Source organism: Ornithorhynchus anatinus, chromosome 6 (genome assembly GCF_004115215.2).
Source record: "Ornithorhynchus anatinus isolate Pmale09 chromosome 6, mOrnAna1.pri.v4, whole genome shotgun sequence".
Classification (NCBI taxonomy): domain Eukaryota; kingdom Metazoa; phylum Chordata; class Mammalia; order Monotremata; family Ornithorhynchidae; genus Ornithorhynchus; species Ornithorhynchus anatinus.
In genome coordinates, this window is record NC_041733.1 from 22735714 (window position 1) to 22760475 (window position 24762).

Sequence of the window (24762 nt, forward strand, 5' to 3'; positions counted from 1 at the left end):
GGAAAGGAGCCTTTTTCTGGATGTTTGGGAGGAGGGGTTGCAGAGGTCAGATGGCAAGACTGTGGAATTTGATAAGTGCTTACTATGTGCCAAACACTGTGGGGTAGAGAGAAGATAATCAGTTTGGACACAGTCTCTGTCCCACATGAGGCTCAAAGGTAAGAGGGAGAACAGGTATTACATCTCCATTGTACAGATGCGGAAACTGAGGCCCAGAGAAGTTAAATGATCTGCTCAAGATGACACAGTAGACAAGTAATAATAATAATAATTTTGGTATTTGTTAAGCGCTTACTATGTGCCGAGCACTGTTCTAAGCGCTGGGGTAGACAGAGGGGAATCAGGATGTCCCACGTGGGGCTCACAGTCAATCCCCATTTTCCAGATGAGGTAACTGAGGCACAGAGAAGTGAAGTGACTTGCCCACAGTCACACAGCTGACAAGTGGCAGAGCTGGGATTCGAACTCATGACCTCTGACTCCAAAGCCTGTGCTTTTTCCACTGAGCCACGCTGCTTCTCTAAGTGAACAGTGATGGGCAGGGACCTCTTGGGGGTGATAGGAGCATGGCCCAGTGGATGGGACCCAGGCCTGGGAGTCAGAAGAAGTTGGGTTCTAATTCCTGCTCTGCCATTTGTCTGCCACTTGTCTGCCAGGCACAGAGTAAACACTTAACCAATACCATAGGAAAAGAAAGTGGCAAGCCAGGATGAGAACCCCCGTCTCCTGACATTTAGCCCTCTGCTCATTCCACTAGGCCAAGCTGCTTTTCTTGGATCTTGTCGGCATGCAGGGCCTGCTTAAGGAGGGATTGATTTGCTCTGGGGTCTTGTTTCCTTGCCAGGCAGCCACTCCATTCCTCTGTAGTGTTGCCCTGCCTGATGCCCAAGCCCTTCTGCCTGGGAAAGGAGCAGGAGAGCTAGGAAGGTGGGACATTTCCTGTTGCTCCCCTCCTTTCCTTTTGAGCAGGAAGGGGTGCCCTAGGGCCAAGGACTGTAACACTGCTAGCCTGAGGGAGCGGAAGCTGAGGGAGGGCACCACTGCTAGGAGGAGCTAAGAGGCCTCACTCAGTGCCCCCATCTTTGCGTGAAGGTGAGACAAAACGTTTGCCAGAATTCCCTGTATCTTTTATTTTTCAGACTAGCAGCTGTCTCTTTCTCCGCCTTCCCCGCCAAATTACACATTTCCTTTTAATTTGCCTTAAAAAGGATTGCGAGCGTGCTGCTCATCCTGTTATTTCCTGAAAGGGTAATAATCACAATTCAACCTCCAGTCTCATTGGGGTGTTGGCAGGGTTTCTGATGAATGACTGTGAAATCTTGGAATTAAAGGACTTATTATTATTATTATTATTACTAAGGTATAAAGGAGCCTTAGGCAGCATTCATGTTTAGCCAGAGCTTCCCCTCAGCTTCACGGATCTTTTTTGGAGACCGATACTGCCCTCAGAGCCCTTACCTTGGTCCCATAAGGCCATTCTGTGCCTTTGTTGGTGGGAGGGAGCTCTTTGGAAGAGAGTTTTAGCACCTGTTATTAGGGAAGCTTAGTGACACCCCCTTAGCTGCGGAAGTGGGGGAGAGAGAAGACTCCTGTAACTTCCTGAGCTCAGTGAATGGTTGCTGCTGTTTTTTGCTCTCTCTCTCTCTCCTTCTCTCTCTGCTGAGCTCCTCCTGTTCGGTCTAGAGGCAGCCCTCGCCTGCTTCTGGTGGCCTCTTGATAGAGGTTGCAACTTCCTCAGCAGCTGTTATTGCTTCCCCTTGCAGGTGACAGTTGGTGCTGCTATTTCTTGGCTCACTCTCAAAGGGAAGCCTGTGAATTCTCATGTAACAAAGGAGCAGAGTGCTCACTTTCTTTGAGGAGGGATGGAATTACTGATCTAAAGAGAAAGCTATTAAGCGAGAAGATTCGTTCTGGCTGGAACCCTGGAAGGAGCCATTGCCTCTGCAGTTTGATTGTGCTTTGCATTCCTAGAATGAATATTACAGTGAATATTGCAAAGTATCAAGAAGCAGCCTGGAAAGAGCACAAATCTGGGCGTCAGAAGGATGTGGTTTCTAATCCCTGCTCTGCCACTTGTCTGCTGTGTGGCCTTGGGCAAGGCACTTTGCTTCTCTGTGCTTCAGTTACCTCATCTGTAAAATGGGGATTAAGACAGTGAGGCCTATGTGGGGCGGGGACCATGTCCAACCTGATTATATTATATCTACCCCTGAGCTTCGTACAGTGCCTGGCACATAATAAGTGCTTAAATACCATAAGGCCAAAAAAAATACAGAAACTTGGTCTTGCAGCCACAGGTAGTCCAGTGAATTTAGAAGTACCCTGTGGAGATCCAAGGCTGTGCCTTTCCTGACCCTGATGGTGTAGTGCCTGAGGGAACTTTCTGGATCCCAATGCCATGAGAAACGGGCTCAAGAATCCCTTCTTTGGTTGCCTAAGCCTGCAGGTCCTGTTAATAGCCTACCCCATCCTAGACTTTGGGGGTAGCAGGAGGAGGGGATGCCTGGCTCCCGTTGTCTAGCTTTAGTGGTAAGGGCCCGTGGAGTTTTTCCCAGAGCTCAGAAACAGTATCCAGACCCTCCTTTCATTTTTTCATGGTGCTTGTTAAGCGCATATTATGTGTCAAGCACTGTTTTAAGTACTGGGGTGGAGTGTGACTTAGTGGATAGAGCATGGGCCTGAGAGTCAGAAAGACCTGGGTTCTAATCCTGCCTCCACCACATGTCTGCCACATGTCTGCTGTGTGACCTCGAGCAATTGGCTTACCTTCCCTGGGCCTCATTTACCTCATCTGTAAAATGGGGATTAAGGGTGTGAGCCCCACGTGGGAGAGAGGCTGTGACCAACCTGCTCAACTTGTACCCATCCCAGTGCTTAGGACAGTGCTTGGCATGTCGCAAGTGCTTAATAAGTACCATAGTTATTATTATTATTATTATTATTGTTACAAGTTAATCAGGCCAGATACAGTCCCTGTCCCAGATGGGGCTCACAGTCAAGTAGGTGGGAGAACAGGTATTGAATCGCCATTTTTTGCAGTTGGGGAAACTGAGGCATAGAGAAGTTAACTTGATCAAGGTCACACAGTAAGCTGGGATAGAACCCAAATCCTCTGGTTTCCAGGCCAGGGCTTTATCCGCTAGGCCGCATTGCTTCCTTTCATCCCGGGCAGCTCCAGAGTCCAGTTGGGTGGTAGGGCAAAAATAGCCCAGGATCTCCTGCACCCTACCCAGGGGCAGAAAACGGAAAGCAGGCATTTCCTGTTATCCTGTGACTAGGTTCTTTCATGCTTGTGCATAGGGTGAGGAGGTGGGTGACTTTGCCTCCCTAAACCCCACCTGGCAACTCAAGTGTAGTACTGAGCATTTAATCTGGGTAGATTTTAGTGGGTGTTCCGTCGCAGGCCCCTGTGGTCAGGAATGTGTCTTCAACCTCAAGTGTACTCTCCCAGTTGCCTAGTACAGTGCTCTGCCTACAATAAGTGCTTTCTAAATACTTTCGATTGATGTATTATTATAATTTTAAACAGCATAGCCCTATTTAAGAACTCTCCTGATCCTGGGGGAAAAAAGGGCCCGTCCTGCAGAGGTGAGATTTTCTTTTGTCCTTCATTATTGGTTACGTCATGAAGGAAAGTCGTTTCAACACACTGAAGCACCTTTCTCCTCTTCTACAGGTACATCAGTGGTGCCATCTGCTGATGTCTCCGTTTTTACTCCTCTCTGTCGCAAAAATTCCAATCTTGGAACTAACAGCTTCTCTAATGTTGTGGCTTAACTGGACATATTGAGGGATCTAAGACTTTGAAATCTTGTTTGAGGTTAATGGCTTTATCTCTTCCACTGCTGGGTTAGAAGGTGGGGCAAACCTGAGAGCAGAAAGAGGCTTCCGAAACCTTTTTCGCCACCTTTATCCTGTCGTCTAATGGCTTGTGTCATGAAGAGCTGAAAGTGAACCAGTAAAAGAACAAACCTGCACTGAGATGTGCTGTTTGCTGTTTTATAGACGCATGAAAATGAAGTAATGTTTGCCTCCGGCGCATGTTAGTGAGTGTTAATTTTGGTAATGCAGGTAAAATCATGCCACGGTAGGCATCCAGAGTGAGACATGTTTATTGTTGGAGCCCTTGAAGCCTCTATTCCGTATTCCTCAGGAACTACTTTGTGACTGGGCTGGGTTCATTTAGCGTCGAGTAGCCAGCAGAGAGAAGAAGAAGGAATTTGGCCAAGTTGGGTGAAAATACTAATGTAGAAACTTTGGCAATCTACTTTGAATTCCAGTACTATCAGAAATACCTGGAAAACAGTCAAAGTCCAAAGTAATTGAATGTTTTCAGAGACTTTAAAACCCAATACTGCTTTGGTTAATAAGCTTACCTAAAGCTGTCCTGGGGGAGTTGGTATATATTGGGAAGCGGCGTGGTCTAGTGGAAAGAACTTTGAGCTGGGAGTCAGGAGTCTGGGATTCTAGTTCCACATGGGTTATTGGCCTACTTGTAACCTTGGGCAAGTCACTCAAAGTCTCATCATCTGTACAGTGGGGAGAAAGATCTCTGCTCTCCCTACTAAGGTACCAAGGGAGGAAATAGAATTGGTGATAGAGCTCAAATACACCATACTGGTCAAGCAGGATGGACCAATGCAGTGAACCGCTATGGACTTCTTTGGAACCAAACACTTTTCTGTTTTTTTGTTTTGTTTTTTGGCAGTTATTCAATCAGTCAACAGTGGTATTTATTGAGCTCCTACTGTGGACAGAGCACTGTTCTAAGTGCTTGGGAGAATACAATTCAATAGAACCAGCAGATGGGTTCCCTGCCCATAATCAGTCATCTTTATCGAGGGCTTACTGTGAGCGCTCAATAGATATGGTTGACTGCAGAGCACTGTACTAAGCGGTTGGGAGAATACATCATAGCAGAGGTGGTAGACGTGTTCCCTGCCCACAAGGAGCTTCCTGCAGGTTGCTTGCCGCCAGTGGGGGAGCAGATATTGCTGGAGCGGTTGGCCTGACTCTGGAAGCGACTAATCCCGGCTCTGTCATTTGTCTGCTGCGTGACCTTGGGCAAGTCACTTCATTTCTCTTTGCTTCATTTACCACATATGTAAAATGGGGATTAAGACAGTGAGCCCCACGTGGGACAAGGGATTACGTCCAACCTGATGAGCTTGTATCTACCCCAGCACTTAGAACTGTGCCTGGCACATAGTAAGCACTTAACAAATACCGTCGTCATTATTCTTCTTATTATTAATAATACTAATGCAGCCTCAGGTGTGCAAGAGGCATCGCTCTATCCACATCGAATGTTGACACTGGCCCAGCCCCTCGTCCTGATTGACTGTGGTGGCCGCAGCAGCCGTGAGGCTGGCACTGCATCTTGCTCTCTGCATCTCCACCACTTGGTCACCAGCTGGTCCAAACTGGCCTGGCCCCTCCGCCACTGCCTCACCCTCTTCCTGGCCACTTGGGTCTCCTTGAGCCCATTGCTGCTCGCTGGTACTCGCCCCCACCCTGAGCCCAGCAACCTTTATCTTCTGCCACTCCCTTCTGTGTCGCCCTGACTTGTTCTCTTAATTCATCCTCCCTCCCATCCCCACAGCACATATGTAGATGCCTGTAATTTATTTATTTATTCATTTTTGTATATTATTGTCTTTCTCCCCCTCTAGACTGTGAACTCACTGTGGGCAGGGAATCTCCCAAATGCTTAGTATGGTGCTTTGCATATAGCAAGTGTTCAATAAATACGATTGAATGAATGAATGAACCTTACTCTTCTGGGCCAAGGAGATGACAGACAGTGGTCCCTTCTCTAGTCAGTCAGTCAACTGTATTTCTTGAGCGCTTACTGTGCGCAGAGCACTGTACTAAGCTCTTGGGAGAGCACAATATAACAATAAACAGACCAGTGTCAGCCGGACTGCTAGGTTGAGCCGTTGGAGTTGTCTTGAAGCATGTGTAATTGTTAATTTCGTCCTATAACAAGCTTGACTACTGAATTAGATTTTCAGCCTGTGGCTTTAATTCTATGGGTGAATGAATACCCATTGAGTCTGGAGATTGTGGCCATCTGTTAATTCTTTGTGTATAGAAATGAGTGGAATGGGCCAGGGTGCACAGTTGGAATTTTGGGTACTTTTATTTTGCATCATTTTAGCTATTTATTTTTGATAAGAAAATAGGTTCACACTCCTGTGTTCAAATTAAATGGAACTATAGCAGACCCTTAGGGTTCGTTTGTTTTCGTAAATGACTTAGCTAGTTAAATCGACCTTACTGCTATTTAACACATCAGAGCACCTCAATTTACATTTTGCAGTGCTTATTAAAATGCAAGGCTTGCCTTAGTCTGTTTCAGAACTTACACTGTCAGCGGGATATTGTGTTAAAAGAAAGGTTTATACAGGCTACCTTGATCCCAAGATTTCAAGCAGACTAAACTAAGGTCAAAGGTTGATGTAATTATGCAAAAGACAATGAATCACTCTCAAATTAATATGTACATGTGATTCCTAAATATGAATAATATTCTGGGCAGTAAGTCTATTTTTTTAAGGGCTGTCAAATTTTGATTATTCGGGGGCTGACAGTTTGTGGACTCTCCCACATTGCTTTGTCTTTTCTTCTTTGCTGCCTGCCTAGGGCAATTTCACTGTACCAGAAAGCATGCAGAGGAGAGGTGAAAATCAATCAGTCAGTTTTGCTGTTCCCTAGCATTTTTGGCAATGAGTTTTGCTAGGGAAGAAAATGGAAAGTATTGGCTAAAATGGATTGTATTGATTATTTGTGACGATATTCCTTTGCCTCTTTAGCTCAAGTAACTTAAATATTACTGTTTTAGGCAAACAATTCAGCCAGAATTTGAAATTATTTTAATAATAACCTAGATATTTATAGCAGGAGATTTGTTTATTTCTTGTAACTGAACAATGACTATGCTACCAGGAATTCATTTCTTAGCTTCTGATTCACACGATTGGGCAGAATTGAGCCTGAAAACCCTTTTCATTAGGAAGTGAATAGAATCACCCATTATTTGTCCACTTAGTTGCCAGTGAACTGAATTTCATTCTCCTTGTCCTAATGCTCCTACTCTTTCCCTGTCTTTCTCCTTGTGTTTTTCGAGCTGCAGTCCTGTCCCTCTAAGGCCTCTACTTTTCTGTCCCAATCAATCTCTACCTTGGTCTTTGCCTCCCAGCCCTTTCTCTGTCCTTTTTTTTGTGTCCCTCTGCTGTCTTGTCTTATGCCGTTGAGTTGTTTCCGACCCATAGTGACTCCATGAACAAATCTCTCCCAGAACGACCCATGTCCATCTGCAGTTGTTCTGGTGGTGTATCCATCAAGTTTTCTTGGTCAAGTGGTTTACCATTGTGGCCTTCGGCTCAGTCAACTTGAGTCTTCACCCTCGACTCTCTCTCGTGCTGCTACTGCCCAGCACAGGTGAGTTTTGCCTTGTAGCAGACTGCCTTCCACTTGCTAACCACTGCCCAAGCTAGGAATGCAATGGGTACGTCTCTGCTTGACTCTCTGTTCCGTAGCTGAGACTGGTAGAGTACTGGAAACTCTCCAGGTACCATCCTGAGAGGGAATCCCTCTCTTGTACCTCTTCTCATTTCACTTTCTCACTTTTATTTTGACTCTTCCACTTCATAGTCCTCTCCCTTTCCCTGTTCGACTGGTTTTCTCACCTTTTTCTTCTCTCTAAACTGTAAGCTTGTGAGGGCAGGGAATGTGTTGACCAACTTTGTTATATTGTTGTATCAAACTCTTCCAAGCACTTTCTAAAGTACTCTGCATACAATATGTGCTCAATAAATATGATTGGTTGATTTTTCTCGTCTCTTATGCAATATTCTTCAGGCTCTCCCTTTCCCTCTTTGGCTCCTGATTTCTCCTTTGAGTTTTCCTTTTCCCTCTGCTCAGTTTCCTTCTCTCCCTTTGCCAAGCTCTCTACTTCTGTCCTTGTCTCTGCTTGTCTGTTCTCTGCCTTGTCCCCCACTGAGGCTTCAGGGATGGGCCAGGGCCCCGAGGAGACCCAGGTAGAGTCCCGAGGGGGGTCCCTGACTCTGTTCATTTCCTCAGTGCGACCTGCTGCTTCATGGAAGCAGACAGCGGGTGTTTTCCATTTTCTTGGGACACTGGGGAAAATACATGGTGTTGGGTTGGGGGAGGAGATGGGGAGAGGCATAGGGGAGATGGGAAATGATGCTTGTCCGAATAACATAGCACTGCCAATCAGTGATGTTTTTTCTTTCTAGTTATTTCTTTCTATGGTATTTAAGCGCTTACTCTGGATCAGGCACTGCACTTAAACACCTGGGAAGATACAAGCTAGTCAGTTGGGACATACACCATGTCCCACCTGGGACTCACAGCCTTAATCCTCATTTTTCAGATGAGGTAATTGAGGCAGAGAGAAGTGAAGTGACTCACCCAAGGACAAGAGCAGACAAGTGGCAGTGTTGGGATTAGGGTCCAGGTCTTCTGACTCCCAGGCCCGGGCTCTATCCACTAGACCATACCACTGTTCCCACTCCATCTCACCTACTGGACTCTCTCTGAGCCAGGAGAGATGAACTCTTGTGTTTTCCTATTGTGTGCACCTAATTCCCCCCAACAACCCTCTTCCCTGCCAACTCCTCTCTACTCCCCCACCTCTCCCTTACTGCATGCAACCCCACCTGAAGGACAAAATTCAAAATCGCAGAGATGGTACAGGGGCATCATTTTTAAAGGTTGCTCTGTTATTTGCTGGGCAGCTGTTCAAAGTTTGAGCAGGTTCCGGCCCTCCTCTGCTCTTCTTGCTCCAAAAACAAAATATGGGATAGGTGTTATCAGCGGTAACTGGCCTTGCACTATTAAGAGAAATTGGGTTGCCTTTATTTGCCATTCATTCACTACTTCCACCCCACCCTTCCTTCCCCCCCACCCGCCCTCCCCATTCTCTACCCTACCAGGGAAGATGGGTGAGGGGTGGAGGGGCAAGGGGCAGCACTCACCTGCTTCCTCTGCCCTCTCTGCCTAGAGATTTTGGCAGAGAGACACACCCCAGGATGGGCCAATTCAGGTGGGGCCGGCGCCGTTTCCTTTGTTGGGGTTGCAGTAGTGGCTGGTGCTGGCGAGGGGCTCTGCTGGTGGCCAGAGCCCCATACCCTCGTGCCTGGAGCTGGCAGTGCTCAGGGCTTTCAGGGTACAACAACAACCACCCTCCTCTTTCTCCCCTGCTTCCACTTGAAGAGGCGGGGAGGGGCCTGGTGATAAACACTTTGACCTCCCAAATCACTCATTCCATTGGCTGAGATGAGTGCCTCTCACAACTACCACTTTCTTTTCTTAAGGATTTTTAGAACCTGAGCACTTTCGATAGAACCTGAAGCAGGAAACCAGACGTACGTCAGAATTTAAGAGACAGGATTAGAACCCAGATCCTCTGAATCCTGTGCCCGTGCCTTTTCCATTAGGCCACCCTCCAATGGTTGCCCATCCATCTCAGCATCAAGAAGAAAGTCCTCACCATCGGCTTTAATGCACCTCTTAAGTGCTGTGGATGGGCGAATATCAAGTTTTTAAAGGGTACAGATCTAAGTGCATAGGTGACACAAAAGGGAGAGGGAGTAGGGCTTAGGTTCCTTTGGGTCCCTGTGATATAGAAACCCTGGCGAAATCAGCATCCATGTATTTTCCCCAGCTCATAATTCAATGCTTCACCCACTGTAAGAGCTTAATAAATGTTAGTGTTGATTTTGGGTTGATTTGCCTAGTTGGACAGAAACTGATCTCAAAGTGTTTTTCATAGAACTCTGTCCTTAATCTTTTTTTCCGCTTTTCTCGGGTAAAGTTAAGATTCTTGAGGCACCTCGGGAGGAAGAGAAATGTTTCACGCTGATTTCCCTACAGGGAGCCTTATCCTGTGTGCACAGTCTTGACCTGGGGCGAGCACCGCCCGTCTTCATCAATTCCCTCTCTGCAGGAGGAGCACTTCTGACAGTTGGCAGTCTGTTCAATCTCTGTCGATTGAAAGCTGAATTTGCCAATCATTCCCCATGTATAAAGGCCATGAGTGCTAATCCACCATGAGCCAGAGCCGGGAACCAGCTTGGAGCAGTGGGGCGATGATGGAGTATATAATTACTCATTGCCTGAGCCACAGGAGACGTGGTAGCGGAGGGGATAATTGGCATTCTCTTGTTTTCACAAGTCTGAACAATCAGATGGCACACAAAAATAAACAGCTTTTTGGGGTTAATGGAAACAGAGCAACAGCTGGCCAGGAAGAACCTCTGGAAGCTCAATTTATAATGGAAGGCCTTTCACAAAGTTTTCTCTGAGTCTTTTGGAAAGTAATATATCGTGCTTGATGCGTTGCTGCTCTTGGTTCTTATTTTTGTGACGGGAGCTTGTGGGGGGAACCCATTCGTCACTGACGGAGACCTCACTGAGGCTTCCTAAATAAAATATGTTTTTGGAAAGTACTGATCTTATGTAGAACATAAATTTAAGATTTCTTCCCTCAGATATTTTCTTTAAATTACCCCTGAAAATGTTGCTTGAGTATTGATGGTCCAGTTTGTCCTGAAAATATCTTTTTGAGATTTGGATACTGGCAGTGGTTTTTCCTACCTGGGGTCCTTTTTTGTGAGCAGCAAAATTTCTTTCCTTTTTCTGGGGAAAAACAATTCAGGAAGTCATTAAGTCAGGTCCCTGGGTGGGGCTATGAAATGGAAAATTAATAAAATTATTTTAAATTTAAAACCCCCCCTCCAGCCCTTGGAACAAGTCTCTCATGAATCCCTGCATACTCTAATATCTTTCCTTCAAACCACACTTTTTCTAATACTTTGCTATGCTTTATCCCAGATTTTCTCCTGGCTCTTCATTTCTTGGTTAGAACTCTCTCTCTCTTTCTCTCTCACTCGCGCTCTCTCTTTCTATGTTGTCCCCTTTCTTCCCCACTTTTGTTCTCTTGGGGCATTTGCCTGCTTCTGGAATGTCCCTCTGTTTTTGTTTTTTTTTATTAAGTGCTTACTATGTATCAGGCACTATACTAAGCACTAGGGTAGATACAAGCTAGTCAAGTTGGACACAGTCCATGTCCCACCTGGGTCTCATAGTCTTAATTCCCATTTTACAGATGAGGTAACTGAGGCACCGAGAAGTGAAATGACTTGCCCAAGTTTACACAGCAGACAAGTGGTGGAACTGGAATTAGAACCCAGGTCCTTCTGACTCCCAGACTCTGTTTTCTTCCAGATCTTCTTTGACAACTCCCACTTTATTTTCTATATTATCTCTTTCCCTCTTCCCTTCTCTTTTTCTTTCTTTAATTTTTCTTTTTTTCTCTGTCCACTCATCACGCTCTTCTCTGTCTACTTACGGTGGTACAATAATAGGCTTCCCTGAAAGATCCTTTGGGAGTTTTTTTTCTTCTGATAATGAAGCCTTAATTTCTGGTGAAACATAGGGAAGCAGCAGGTTTACTGCCAAAAAGATGTAGCAAACATCCTAGCTGGTTGCCAGCCAGCCAAAAGTAGGGAGCAGCCTCGAGAAGAGGGGAGGAGAGGGAGGAAATGGGAGTGGTTCCTTCAGGAAGTCTTCATTATCCCTTGGGTGCATAGCATCATCTAGGCACAGTCACATCCAAAGTAAGGGGAAGATGTGGTCCTTGCCCTCAGAGAACTTCTGTTCTAAATAGAGTAGGCAAGACAGATCAGCAGTGAGTAATATAAATTTATATACACAACTGGAAAGAGAAATGTTTGATTGATGGTCCTTGTCAAGTGCTTAATAGATGTCGAACACTGTTCTAAGCACTGGGGTAGGTACAAGTCATTTAGGTCAGACACAGTCCCTGACCCACATAGGGCTCACAATCTCAAGTGGGAGGGAGAACAGGTGTTGAATCCCCATTTTACTGTTGAAGAAACTGAGGAACAGAGATGTTAAATTCATTCAATCATATTTATTGAGCACTTACTATGTGCAGAGCACTGTATAACTTACCCAGGGTCACAGAGCTAGCATTTGGCAGAGCCAGGATTAGATCCCAGGTCCTCTGACTCCCAGGCCGATGTAATTTCCACTAGGCCACACTGCTAGGGGCTAGTAGTCATGGTGGCCTGGATTTCAAGATCAGGACTGAGAGAAAAGAACCTTGGAGACGGGCACCTGTCATGGGCCTCTGCAGTTTCCCAGTCCTACTAGGGGCTTTCTTTTTCTCCTGCACCTTTATTTCCCCTCCTGCCAAAATGGGGTACTTGAAATTGAATGTTCAAGTTCAAATGGAATCTTTGAGGTAGAGCCAGGTTCTTCCAACATTCCTTGAGTGTTCCTCCTTCCTCTCATCTAATAGTGTTTAGTGCATACCTATTAAATGCAGAGCACTGGGGAAGAGCACAGTGGGGCCCTGGGTTAAATGGCATTTCGAAGCTGCCATTCATGAGCCAATCAATCGAATGTATTCTGTGCAGAACAGTGTACTAAGCGCTTGGGAGGGTATAGTATAACAGAGTTGCCAGATCTGTTCCTTGCCCACAAGGAGCTTGCAGGCTATTATATCCGTTATAAAAAATTATGGATATGTAGACATAATAATAATGATGGTATTTGTTAAGCACTTACTATGTGCAAAGCACTGTTCTAAGCGCTGGGGGGATGCAAGGTAATCAGGTTTTCCCACGTGGGGCTCACAGTCTTAATCCCCATTTTTCAGATGAGGTAACTAAGGCACAAAGAAGTAAGTGACTTGCCCAAAGTCACACAGCTGACAAGTGGCGGAGCCAGGATTAGAACTCATGACCTATGACTCCCAAGCCCGTGCTCTTTCTACTGAGCCATGTTGCTTCTCACATAAGTGTTGTGGGACTCAGAGTGGAGTGAATAAAGGGTACAAATTCAAGTTCAAGGGCAATGCAGCAGGGAGATGGAGTAGGGGAAATGAGGGCTGGCCTGGGAAAGGCCTCATGGAGGAGATTCATTCATTCAGTAGTATTTATTGAGCGCTTACTATGTGCAGAGCACTGTACTAAGCGCTTGGAATGTACAATTTGGCAACAGTCTCTGCCCAGTGACGAGCTCACAGTCTAAAAGGGGGAGACAGCAAAGCAAAACAGAACAAATCAAAAACAAGACAACACCATCAAGATAAATAGAATCAAGTAGATATACACCTTATTAACAAAATAAATAGGGTAATAAATAATATATACAAATGAGAGTGCTGGGCGGGGGGGGGAGAAGGGGGAAGAACAGAGGGTGGGGGGAGGGGGCAAGGGGAGGAGAGGGGAAGCTGAGGGAAAGGGAGGACTCATTCTGGGAAGGCCTCCTGAAAGAGGTAAGCTCTCAATAGGGCTTTGAAGAGGGGAAGAGAATTAGTTTGGCAGCTGTGAGGAGGGAGGGCATTCCAGGACAGCGGTAGGAAGTGGGCCAGGGGTCGACGGCAGGATGGGCGTGAACGGGGGACAGTGAAGAGGTGAGCGGCAGAGGATCGGAGTGAACGGGGTGGACAGTAGAAAGAGAGAAGGGAGTTAAGGTAGGAGGGGGCAAGGTGATGGAGAGCACTGAAGCCAAGAGTGAGGAGCTTTTGTTTCATACAAAGGTTGATGGGCAACCACTGGAGGTTTTTGAGGAGGGGAGTGACATGCCCAGAGCGTTTCTGTAGGAAAATGATCTGAGCAGCGGAATGGAAAATAGACTGGAGTGGGGCGAGACAGGAGGAAGGGAGATCATAGAGGAGGCTGACACCATAATCCAGTAGGGATATTATGAGAGCTTGTACCAGCACGATAGCAGTTTGGATGGAGAGGAGGGGCCGGATCTTGGTGATATTGTGAAGTTGAGACCGCCAGGTGTTGGTGACGGATCGGATGTGTGGGGTGAATGAGAGAGCAGAGTCAAGGATGACACCGAGGTTGCGGTCCTGTGAGACGAGAAGGATGGTATTGCCGTCCACAGTGACAGGGAAGTCGGAGAGGACAGGGTTTGGGAGGGAAGATAAGGAGCTCAGTTTTAGACATGTTGAGTTTTAGGTGGCGGGCAGGCAGCCAGGTGGAGATGTCTTGGAGGCAGGAGGAGATACGAGCCTGGAGGGAGAAGGAGAGAACAGAGGAGGAGGAGATATGATTCTACTAAGGCTTTGGAGTTGGGGAGATTGGTGGTCTGTCAGCTATGAAGGGAGAGGGAATTCCGGGTCAGAGGCAGGATGTGGGCGAAATATTGGCTGTGAGATAGACGAGATTGAGTATTTTGGTGTTAGAGGAGCGAAGTAAGCATACTGAGTTGTAGTAGGAAATCAGCAATAAAAGATAGAAGAACTAGAAGAAGCAGTTTGGCTGGGTGGATAGAGCACAGTCCTGGGAGTCAGAAGGACCTGGATTCTAGTTCTGGCTCTGTCACTTGTCTGCTCTGTGATCTCGGACAAGTCACTTCACTTCTCTGTGCCTTAGGTCATCTGTAAAGTGGGTATTAAAACTGGGAGCCCAATGTGGGATATGGCCTGTATCCAACCTGCTTTGTATCCACCCCAGCACTTAGTATAGTGCCTGGCACATAGTAAGCGCTTAACAAATCCATGGGGAAAAAAAGATAGTTGGATACAAGGTGATTGAGTACATTAAAGCCAGCGGTAAGGGGTTTCTGTTTGACGCAGGGTGGATGGGCAACCACTGGAGGTTCTTGAGGAGTGGGGAAATGTGGATTGACCTTTTTTTTTTTCAGAAAAATGATCCCAGCAGCAGAGTGAAGTATGGACTGGAGTGGGGAGAGACTGGAGGCAAGGAGGTCAGCAAGGAGGCTGATGCAGTAATCAAAACAGGGACTTAGACCAATGAGATAGCAGTTCGGATGGAGAAGGAAGGGCAGATTTTAGTGAAGTTGTGACCTTTTCCTGAAACTCATTGTTCTGTTGGTTATGTCTACTTATTGGGACTTCGCTCCTGGAGTGCAGTGGCTGTGTAGCTGATCTTCCTGCTCCCTCCTGGCCCCACTCTGATAGCCAAAGAATAATGATAATGATAGTAATAGTAGTAATAATGGTATTTGATAATAATTGTGGTGTTTTTTAAGCACTCACAATGTTCTAAGCATTCTACTAAGCGCTGGAGTAGATACACAATAATCAGATTGGACACAGTCGTGATTCCACATGGGGCTCACAGTATAAGAGAGGATGAAGAATAGATATTCAATTCCCATTTTACATGAGAGGAAATTGAGGTACAGAGAAGTTAAGTGACTTGCCCCAGATCAAGTGGTGAGGAGGGATTAAAACCCAGGTCCCCTGATTCCCAGGTCTGTGCTCTCTCCACTAGACCATACTGCTCCGGAATGTCCACTCCCGTCCCCCTCCCCGTGCCCGGCTGTGATACTCTGCTTTGAATAGTGCCCATGTAAAGGGCTACAATTTCCCCCCACCCCAAGTTGCAAAAATCAAGCTCAGTAAACCCCATTCTCCCAGCAGGAAAGATAAGGAGAAATTCAGCTAGGAAGAGGAAACAGTTGTAGATACAATTGAATTCCATAGCTGTAGAACTTACTGAGAACTTGCTTAAGCAAAATTTTTTTCATGTATTATAGCTTTCATTACATTGATGTTTTACTTATAAGTGGGCACTTCAGAAATGCATCAATTCTTTCAGGTCATTGGTAGTGATGGATTAAATAGGTGTGCACTACACCAAAGAGTTAATCCATCTTCCAGAGTGCCCAACTCAAGGAATAATTGGGCTCAACAAATCAGGACCTCCAAAGGCAGGTGTTGATTTGGAATCTGTGACATTTAATCAATCAGTGGTATTTATTGAGTGCTTACTTTGTGTGGAGCACTGTACTAAGTGCTTGGGAAATACAATACAGTTGAGTTGCCCTCAAGGAGCTTACAGTCTAAAAGAGAATAACTTTGTGCAAGACATATTCTCCAGTTGCAGTAGTAGAAAAAAATGCAGAAATAAAATGGCATTGAATTTCTGCATTCAGGATTTCCTGATTCACCTCTCAAAGTAAGATCCTAGGGTGCCTGGGAACATGCTGCCAAAAATGGCATTTTGACTTTTACCCTACTCTCCTAGTCATATTAATTTCTTTTTTTCAGTGACTGGGCTAAGCATACCCCATGTGTTGAGCAGGCAATCGTACTATAGTTTCAGTTTTGACTTTAATTAGTCATGGTCAAAATTATGTGATAGCAGGATTTTTAAAATGCAGGATTCATATGCTGGAGAAGTTGTTTCTGGTCTTTTTCCTCCTTTCATAAAATGGAATTTTTCTAGGGATATTTTCAATCTTGTGACTGACTAGGCTTTTAAATACGGATTAAGGAAGCCTTTGAAAGATTACTGTAGAGCAAAATCACATACCAGTGCTCTATTTTGTAGACTGACATAGATTACCTCATGGTGATAAACGCTTAAATGGATAGCTGTTCCTAAAGTCCCAAAGTCTTTAAGTTTGTTTTCAGAAATAGAAATCTTTGCCTTTTCATGTGTTAGGGTTTATGGTGTAACACTGCACATTACTAATCGGTACAGAATCTCTGAAACTCAACCAGAGTAAATGTGCCTGGGGTGACTGAAACCTAGTTTTATTTATGATCATTAAGGGGGCAGGTTTTCATTATAAATGCATTAAGGAAAAAGTGAGGAATGTGGCCAGGAAAAGTGGCAGAGAAGAGTTTCTGTTTAGGGATAGTTGCCCAGGAATGAGAGAATTATTAATTATAAATGATGAGAGGGTTTAAGAAGGAAGCCACAAGGATGATCTCAGGTCACTTTTGCTAGAAGTTAAGCCTTAGAAATGAGCTGGCCCACAAACCTAACTGATGTCAGTACTGCAAAAGGAAGAGACGCGAGGCTTGAGGTTGAGTTGGGCAGGGCCTGTTTTTTCAGTTATGGGTCCCTGGGTCAAGGATGGACATGGAGAAGCAGCATGGTATAGTGGATAGAGCACGGGACTGGGAGTCAGAAGATCATGGGTTCTAATCTACTATGTGACCTTGGGCAAGTCACTTCACTTCTCTGGGCCTCAGTTACCTCATCTGTAAAATGGGGATTGAGACTGTGAGCCCCATGTGGGACAGGGACTGTGTCCAACTCGATTGGCTTGTATCCACCCCAGTGCTTAGTACAGTGCCTGGCACACAATAAGCACTTAACAAATACCATAATTACTATATGATCTCTCTTACTTCATCAGCCCACACTCTGGGACTCCCTTGGCTTCATCCTTACAGAGTCAGAGGAACAGAGAACACTTGCATAAAACTTTACATCGCGCCACATAAACTATGCCCCAACCTGTACTCTTCTTTTACTTGTTGTGTTAACACAATCTTTTTCCATTTGTTAGTGGTGGTGGATGGGGGGGAATGCATAGGGGGTGTCTTTTGCAAAACTTCCTTTTGTGTTCCTTTAGCCTTCTCACCAATCCAGGGGAAAAGCATTGAGAAGCTCAGAGAATGAGATGGAGGCTAGAAAAACGCAAGAGTTGGGCAGGAGAATCCAGAGGCACAGGGAAAGAAGACCGAGGGGGCCAGAAACCAAGATTGAAGAGTGGAGACTGAGATTGGTGCAGTCATAGGTGGAATAGGATCTGGTCCTCACTGAACTCGGTGGGTTCTCTCCCATCAGCCAGGAGGAGCAGGAGTGGGCTGTGTACAGGCCGAGCAAGATAGCTGGGTGGTAGGACAAAGGTTATGGGGAGAGAGTCTTAGCTGAGTAAGCAGAGAAATGTATTTCAGAGGGGGTTGGTGAGTGATGAGGAAGATGGGGAAGGAAGAGAGGGATGGAGGGAATTGGAAGGGGGGGCGGGACGAGCAGGTGAAAAGAACCATTCCTGCTGCTGACTCAGGATTAGCAAAAATACAAGAAGCAGCATGGCTTAGTGGATGAACCACAGACCTGGGAATCAAAAGGTCATAGGTTCTAATGCTGGCTCTGCCACTTGTCTGCTGTGTGACCTTGGGCAAGTCACTTCATTTCTCTGCGCCTCAGTTACCTCATCTGTAAAGCGGAGATTGAGTGTGTGAGCCCCATGTGGGACAGGAACTGTGTCCAACCCATTTTGTTTGTATCCACCCTGGTGCTTAGAATGGTGCCTGGCACATAATAAGTGCTTAACAAATACCATTATTATTATTATCTCAGGGAATGGCTCATCCTTAATTGCTATGGTGTGAAATATGTCCTGCCCTGCCTCCAGCATTCATTCAGTTATACTTATCAAGCACTATGTGCAAAACACTGTACCAAGAGCATGTGAAATATGCATTGGACCGCAGGAAGAGAGATGGAAAAGTGATTCCTGGACCCGTGTTTTTCTTCCTTCCTGGGCATTCCCAGAGCTGCAAAAACTACCCAAGAAGAATTAGGGGTGGGAGCAGGGGAAGGGAAGGTTTTTTCTCAAGTCCTATAGGATATTTATGGGTTCTCTTACAACCACAGCACCAAACTTGTGTCCCGCAGAAAATCTGGCATTCACTTAGCAGAGATTTTTTAGGATATTTTTGGTGGAATGAAGGAGCGAGGCCTACCTAGGAGGGGTGAAAAGGAAGGTTTACTGGTGGTTAGATTGTCCTTGTGATATCTTCATGTGTTTTGACAACGAGGTTTTTTTATTCTTTCAAAGGAAAAGACAAAAGTTGTTGAACCCCTGGACTACGAAAATGTCATCACACAAAGGAAAGCCCAGATTTACAGCGATCCTCTCAGAGACTTGCTTATGTTTCCAATGGAGGATGTATCTGTGAGTTCTGAGATACTTTCCACAAATACTTTTTTTTCCCACTAAGAACCTGACATTTTTGGAGACCTTTTCAACAGGGAATGTTTCTTTTCAGGTATCAGTGATTTGTCGCCAACGCCGAACAGTTCAGTCCACTGTTCCAGAAGATGCTGAAAAGAAGGCTCAGAGTCTGTTTGTCAAAGAGGTAGGAGCAAAATACTGGGCTGTTCACATAGTGTATGTAGAGTCTTTTATAGAGTAAATGCTTGAAAGTGGCTTTCTAACATTAAATTGCAACATAGTTGTCATAGCTGATATATAATACAGTGCTGTGGTTTTAGCCAAAATTTTTTCCAACTGCAGGAAGTAACCGTTTCCATTTTTTCAGTTACTCTCTGCATGTAGAACTGATTTAATATGAAGCAGAGATGTATGATTTCATGAAAACGTTCGGATGCATTCAAAAGTGTCTAAATTCCATTTATAAGCCCAAAGAGGGCATTCCTAGACTGCTTTGACCGCTGTGTTTAAAAGATAGCTATTTGGGCTCTGTTTTCTCTGCTTTCAGTTAATGCCCTTGAACTCCTCCTCTAGATTTTGGGCTCCTTGTTGATAGGGAGCATGTCTGCCAACATACATTCATTCATTCATTCAGTCATATTTATTGAACGTCTACTGTGTTTAGAGCACTGTACTAAGCTCTTGAGAGAGTACAATACAGCAATAAACAGACACATTCCACATTCCCTTCCCACAACGAGGTTACAGTCTACCGACTCTATTGTATTGTAGAACGCTCTGCCTAGAGTACGTGCTCATTAAATATCAATTACTGCTTGATTTAAATTTGCTTTCAGTGTATTAAAACCTACAGCTCAGATTGGCAAGTGGTGAACTACAAGTATGAGGACTTCTCCAGTGATTTTCGAATGTTGCCGTGGTAAGTTGATTATTTTGAGCAATCTTTCAGGAGAGGTAATTTTCCTGCTAAACGAGGTAATTTCCCTGCTAAACCTCTCCAAGGCCAATTTAGGCTCCTTTCTTATCAGTATAAATCTCTGTATCGTTCTAGTCCGCTGTTGTCTTTTGTGCCGTCACCATGAAGCTGTTGAAGGTGTTTTAACTCTCCCTGTCTGTGTCTAAAAAGACCAATGTGTGGTCTTGAGTTATTTCTATTCTGCGAGCATTATAGTCTATTTTCTGGCAAATGAAAATAGCCATTGTTCACTGGGTTTGTAGCTGGTCGTGGCTCTGTCTTTCTATCCTAAGGGCAGCCTCCTCCATTTGCTCAAGAACAGCCAGTCCATTTCTGATCCATTTATAGAGATTGAGTGAGAGCCAGACATTCAGGCAGTTCCTGAATGGTAAATGGAAGGTGGGAAACCAGATACTTTGAGGCAAACTTGAAGCATGGCAGGAGAGATAAAGATTACTTGGAGCAGTAGCAGAAGACAGGCCAACAGGGCCTGCAGCAGTTGAAATAGCAGTGGGTGGCTCTGAGGGAGAGACAGACCTGCAAGCAGTGACACCCTCTGCACAGTGGTAGATGGCACACGTGTATTAAAAGAATCATAGATTTTACAACAAGTTATGCAAGCTGCACTCGTTGCTTTAAATGTTTTGGACCCACCATTGACTGTATATGTATGGTTTTTGTAGTTAAATGTTTTTCTTCAGAATATATAACTGCATATTACATTTTACATCAAATTAGAAAATTTTATTTTAGTATTTTAACTGTTTTTTACTGCTTTTTATTCAATGAAGCTTGCATTTCTGATCTTTCATTGGTCCATCACATTTTTGCTCCTTTTGTGTGTGTGTGTGTGTGTGTGCAGTAAGCTGCAGGTGTATTATTCTCTGTTTCTCTGATACAGTAGATAATTTTATAGATGTCTTTCTGAAACTGATCGTTCCATTGACTGTTGTTCTTGCTGAACACAGAGGATCAAAATCTCAAAGGGTGACTTTTTTATTTGAGTGAATAAATAAACGAGGGAGAATTGTTTGAGGTCTTGAGACCTGTTGAAAATTTGGAAACAGGTGAAAATACGAGGGGCTCCCTTTGAAAAGAGGAAACAAGAGATCTGAGAAGGTTTGGTGATTGTTAGTTGGCATATTGCTGGTTCCAATTAAGGTACCTCAAAGATTTTTACTCTTCTCTAGCATTATTGTTTGTAAAAGAAAAAAATAAAGGAAAACAGAATTGGGTGAGGATTTTTTTTTTAAAACATTAGAATTTCTCCAAAGGATTAATGCAACCTATCATTCCGGTAAAATATCGTCCTCTCTCCTAAGAAATTTTAATAGCCAAAAGCCTTTTTACTGGAATTATAACATGTAGATATGTAGTGACTAATCAAAGCTTCCATTTGGAATTTTTTCCAATGTGGCTTTCATTTTCTTAAAGCGAATGATTTTGCATTTTCAGCAAATCCTTGAGGCCGGAAAAGATCCCTAGTCATGTGTTTGAAGTTGATGAAGACTTTGAAAAGGATGAGGTAAGGAAGGGGAGGAGAGTGAATGTAATGAACTTTTTAACTGAGGTATCCAGAGGGAAAGATTTCAAATCATATTCTCAGAAATGACAGAACAGAAGAAAACGTTTTTAAAAATTAAAATAGAAGGCTCCACATGCAAGTAATTTTGTCTAGTTTTTGATGCAGGTTTTAATAATGTTATTTAATAATATGTAATTATTCTCCTCTTGGCATCCAAGAGGCCTTTGGAGGTGGCCAGACTTAGGCCTCTCCTCTGGAAATGAGTGGAAAACTTTCCTCTGGGCTGTTTTACTGGGAGAATTAGAAATGCCACCCCCTAGGGGATAGAGTGGAAACAGGGCAGGTACCACATCAGCAGAGCAGATTTTTGTTTAAGCCACCAGTGACAAAGATTATCTATTTCACCTGAGTTGCAAAACAGCTATGGAAACCCACAGGAGGCTCTTCGCCCTTGGAGGAATTTCCAGAGGAGTGCACTCTTTGGCTTGGCCCATTTCTTTTTGGGGTTTTACAGCTCCATCAATCAATCAATAATTTTTAAACTCCATGTAAGAGTTGTCAAGAGCAATTCTTGCTCTTGCCTTTAGCGCCTGGGAGGGAGGTTAAATCCATCTCGATAATACTTAGAGAGACCAATAAGCAGTTGCCTCTGTGATTTCTTTATCCCATCCACTTATGTGGTAATACCCAGATATTGTGAGTCCCATTCCTAACATTCAGACCATTCCGACATTTTTTTGTTCTCCCGTAATTGTGAGGATTGATGTTAAGAAGGCAACTTTCACATAGTTCCTCCAAGCATTGTTTGGTGCCGCTGTCAGAAAAAGACTTGTGGGTTGACTGGACCCTGGTATGCTCATGTTCTTATGGCCTGAAATAGTTTCCATTCTTTAAATAGGAAATACTCTTTGTTTTTTAAACTTATATTGAGAAGAGTACATATTATTAGAACAAAGGATCTGAAATGATTTTAGATGATAAAGTAAATTTAGTTGAATTTAAGAAGCAAAATTATCATCAAACAGCATCTACTAAAGCATTGAAGTGAATGGGGAAAAATCTACTACGAAATTCCTCTGCAATCATTGGGATTAAGTTTTTCATTGGTAATTTAGCTTGCTCCTTGCTTTGCTGGTGATCACTTGCTTGACTCTTGTACTGAATCGTCTTTACTGTTACTCTAAGGTAATAGAAACATTGGGTTTGCCATGCCATGCCCAGAATGCTATGGTTAATTCCAGGATGCTTTTAGATACTACAAGGTGAACTTTTTAGACCCATTGGGCCCCTGTTGGTTTGATTTGCAGCATTAACCAAAGGATTAAAAAGAAAACTTGAGGAAGCAATTTCATCTAAGATGTTCCATAAATGAGTATTTAAGGAAAAATGTAATAAAAGCATGTACTGACCAAGTCATATTTAATTATTTGTCGCTAAATGAGGTGGAATTGTGACTATTCAGTCTTTGAATAAAGGAAAAGCATAATAAAGAAATGATCTAAATCTGGATCCTCTTATGTTGGAAAGTAGTGAATTTCTTCTAAAAGGTGCAACTGTTTTTACTTTTAGTCATAGTTATTCAGTAAGACTTCACTCTTTTGTCCTGCTATTGATATGGAACCCCAGTGGCATCAGGCATTCTAGAAGAAAAGATCTTGCATATGAGTAAATTTTTCTCCATCTTTTGCATTCTTTCAGGATTCATCATCATTATGTTCTCAGAAGGGGGGGGTTATCAAACAAGGCTGGCTGCATAAAGCAAATGTCAATAGCACCATCACCGTGACCATGAAGGTAAGGAGGAGTTCAATATTCTTTTGTCCAAAAAGCTCAGAGCCACAAACACCCATTTTTGTAACAGAAGAGACTATTTGAGTTAGGGAGCTGGTTTAGGTCTGGTTTTATTAACACCATCATACGTAATCTGGAGGGGAGAATTGGCAGTGAGACCTCAATTTGCATATGACATTGAACTCCCGGAAAAGCCCTAAAGATGGGGAAACACTTCAGGAAAATCTCTCAAAAAGCTGAGTAAGGGGGCTGAAAAAGGGCAGAAAAGTCTGAGCAAATGCTAAGTACCACTTCTAGGGAGAAGTAACCAAATTACAATTTTGTGGTGATGGGCTCAGAGCTATCAGCCATGACTCAGGAAAGGCATTGTGATGTCATTACAGACTGTTCTTTTAAATTAACCATTCACTCTGCAGCCTTCTCCCAAAAGGCCAACTGAAAGCTGGGCATCATTAGGAAGGGGAGAGATGGCAGAACAAAAGGCAGAATACGCCTGTGTCCGCAAAGCTATTTGTAGTTCTTGTTCCTGTATTTTAGGAAGGATATAACGGCACCGGTGGAGGTTCAGAGGAGGGAAACAAAGTCGATCAGGGGAACACCAAGCTTCCTTAAGAGGATAGATTAAAAGAACTAGGAAAATACAGACTAAGGGATATGATTGAAGCCTACAAAATCATGAAGGGTGTGCTTAAGGAGTATATGGAATTGTTGTTCCCCAAATCCCATAATGTTAGGACGAGGGCTCACCCATTTAAGCGCAAGAGTGCAGAGTTCAAAGCAGACAAAAGGAAACACCTCTTTTCCCATGGATAGTAAACATAGAATTTGTTACCTCAGAGAGTGGTGACCGAAGGGAAATAACAATGGGTTCAGAAGGTTACAGTGAGTTTATAGTTCAAATGTTGCCTCAGTTCAAGTAGCTCTGGGTACCAAGCCAAATTCAGAAGTGGAACGAGATTAAGAAAATCAGTTACTGTTTTCTGATCAATGTCTCTGGGTTAAAAAGAGGAAGACGAATGGACAAAGAGCTCTTAAATAAAGATCTTTAAGGAATCCTGGAGGAGGACCAAACTGGATGTACAGAAAGAAGATCCATTTACAAAATTAAAATCTAAATGTCCAAGTCTTTTTCTTTAAACAGAATATTTCTTATGTAACTATCTGTTTAGTAGCTCGGTATTTGTGTAAACAACTTGCTACCCTTCTCCAGAAGCTTTTATTCCATACTTTCATTAAGCCAAATCAGAGGTCAGTCTGCCTTTCACCCATCATGTGAGTAGAATCCGGGAGTGTCGATGAGAGGAAAACTTAATTCAATTTTTGTTTAATTTTCCTTCTGCAGTCTTCCCCATGTGATCATTAACCTTTTCATTTTCATTGCTCAAGCTAGAAAGCGGGTGAATTCCAGCTGTAGAGGATGCAGATCGAGATTATAATTCATTTCTTACTCAGATGCAGAAAATTCTTAATCTAATGGAGATGCTTAAGGCCTTCAGGTAGTATAAAAAGGTGACTACTTGTCATAAAGGGATGCACTTTGACGTACGTAGGAAATATTGACCACAAAGATGTCCAAGTGCAGCGAGGGGTGGAGTTGCCCAGCAACAGAAGAAGGCGAGATTTAAGTAGCTGCTATGTTCCTGGCCAGTGCTGCTGGCTGAGCTGAAATCCTGGCATGAGTCCCATAGTGGGGATGCGGTAATGGCAGAGGAAAACCTACCACGAAGCACAACAGCAGCAGGAAAATATACCTGAA

The 24762-nt window shown here is 44.1% G+C and overlaps 1 protein-coding gene across 4 annotated transcripts in view; it reads left to right on the forward strand.

Moving 5' to 3' along the window:
- Positions 1-24762, forward strand: part of DOCK11 (dedicator of cytokinesis 11) — a 155233-nt gene that overhangs the window by 21696 nt on the left and 108775 nt on the right. For all 4 annotated transcript variants that reach the window (XM_039912359.1, XM_039912358.1, XM_029067561.2 and 1 more), the window contains exons 2-6: positions 18619-18735; positions 18830-18919; positions 19572-19654; positions 21146-21215; positions 22914-23009. In XM_039912359.1, the coding sequence (XP_039768293.1) occupies positions 18712-18735; positions 18830-18919; positions 19572-19654; positions 21146-21215; positions 22914-23009 (363 nt within the window). In that variant the 5' untranslated portion in view covers positions 18619-18711. The remainder of the gene's footprint in view (positions 1-18618; positions 18736-18829; positions 18920-19571; positions 19655-21145; positions 21216-22913; positions 23010-24762) is intronic.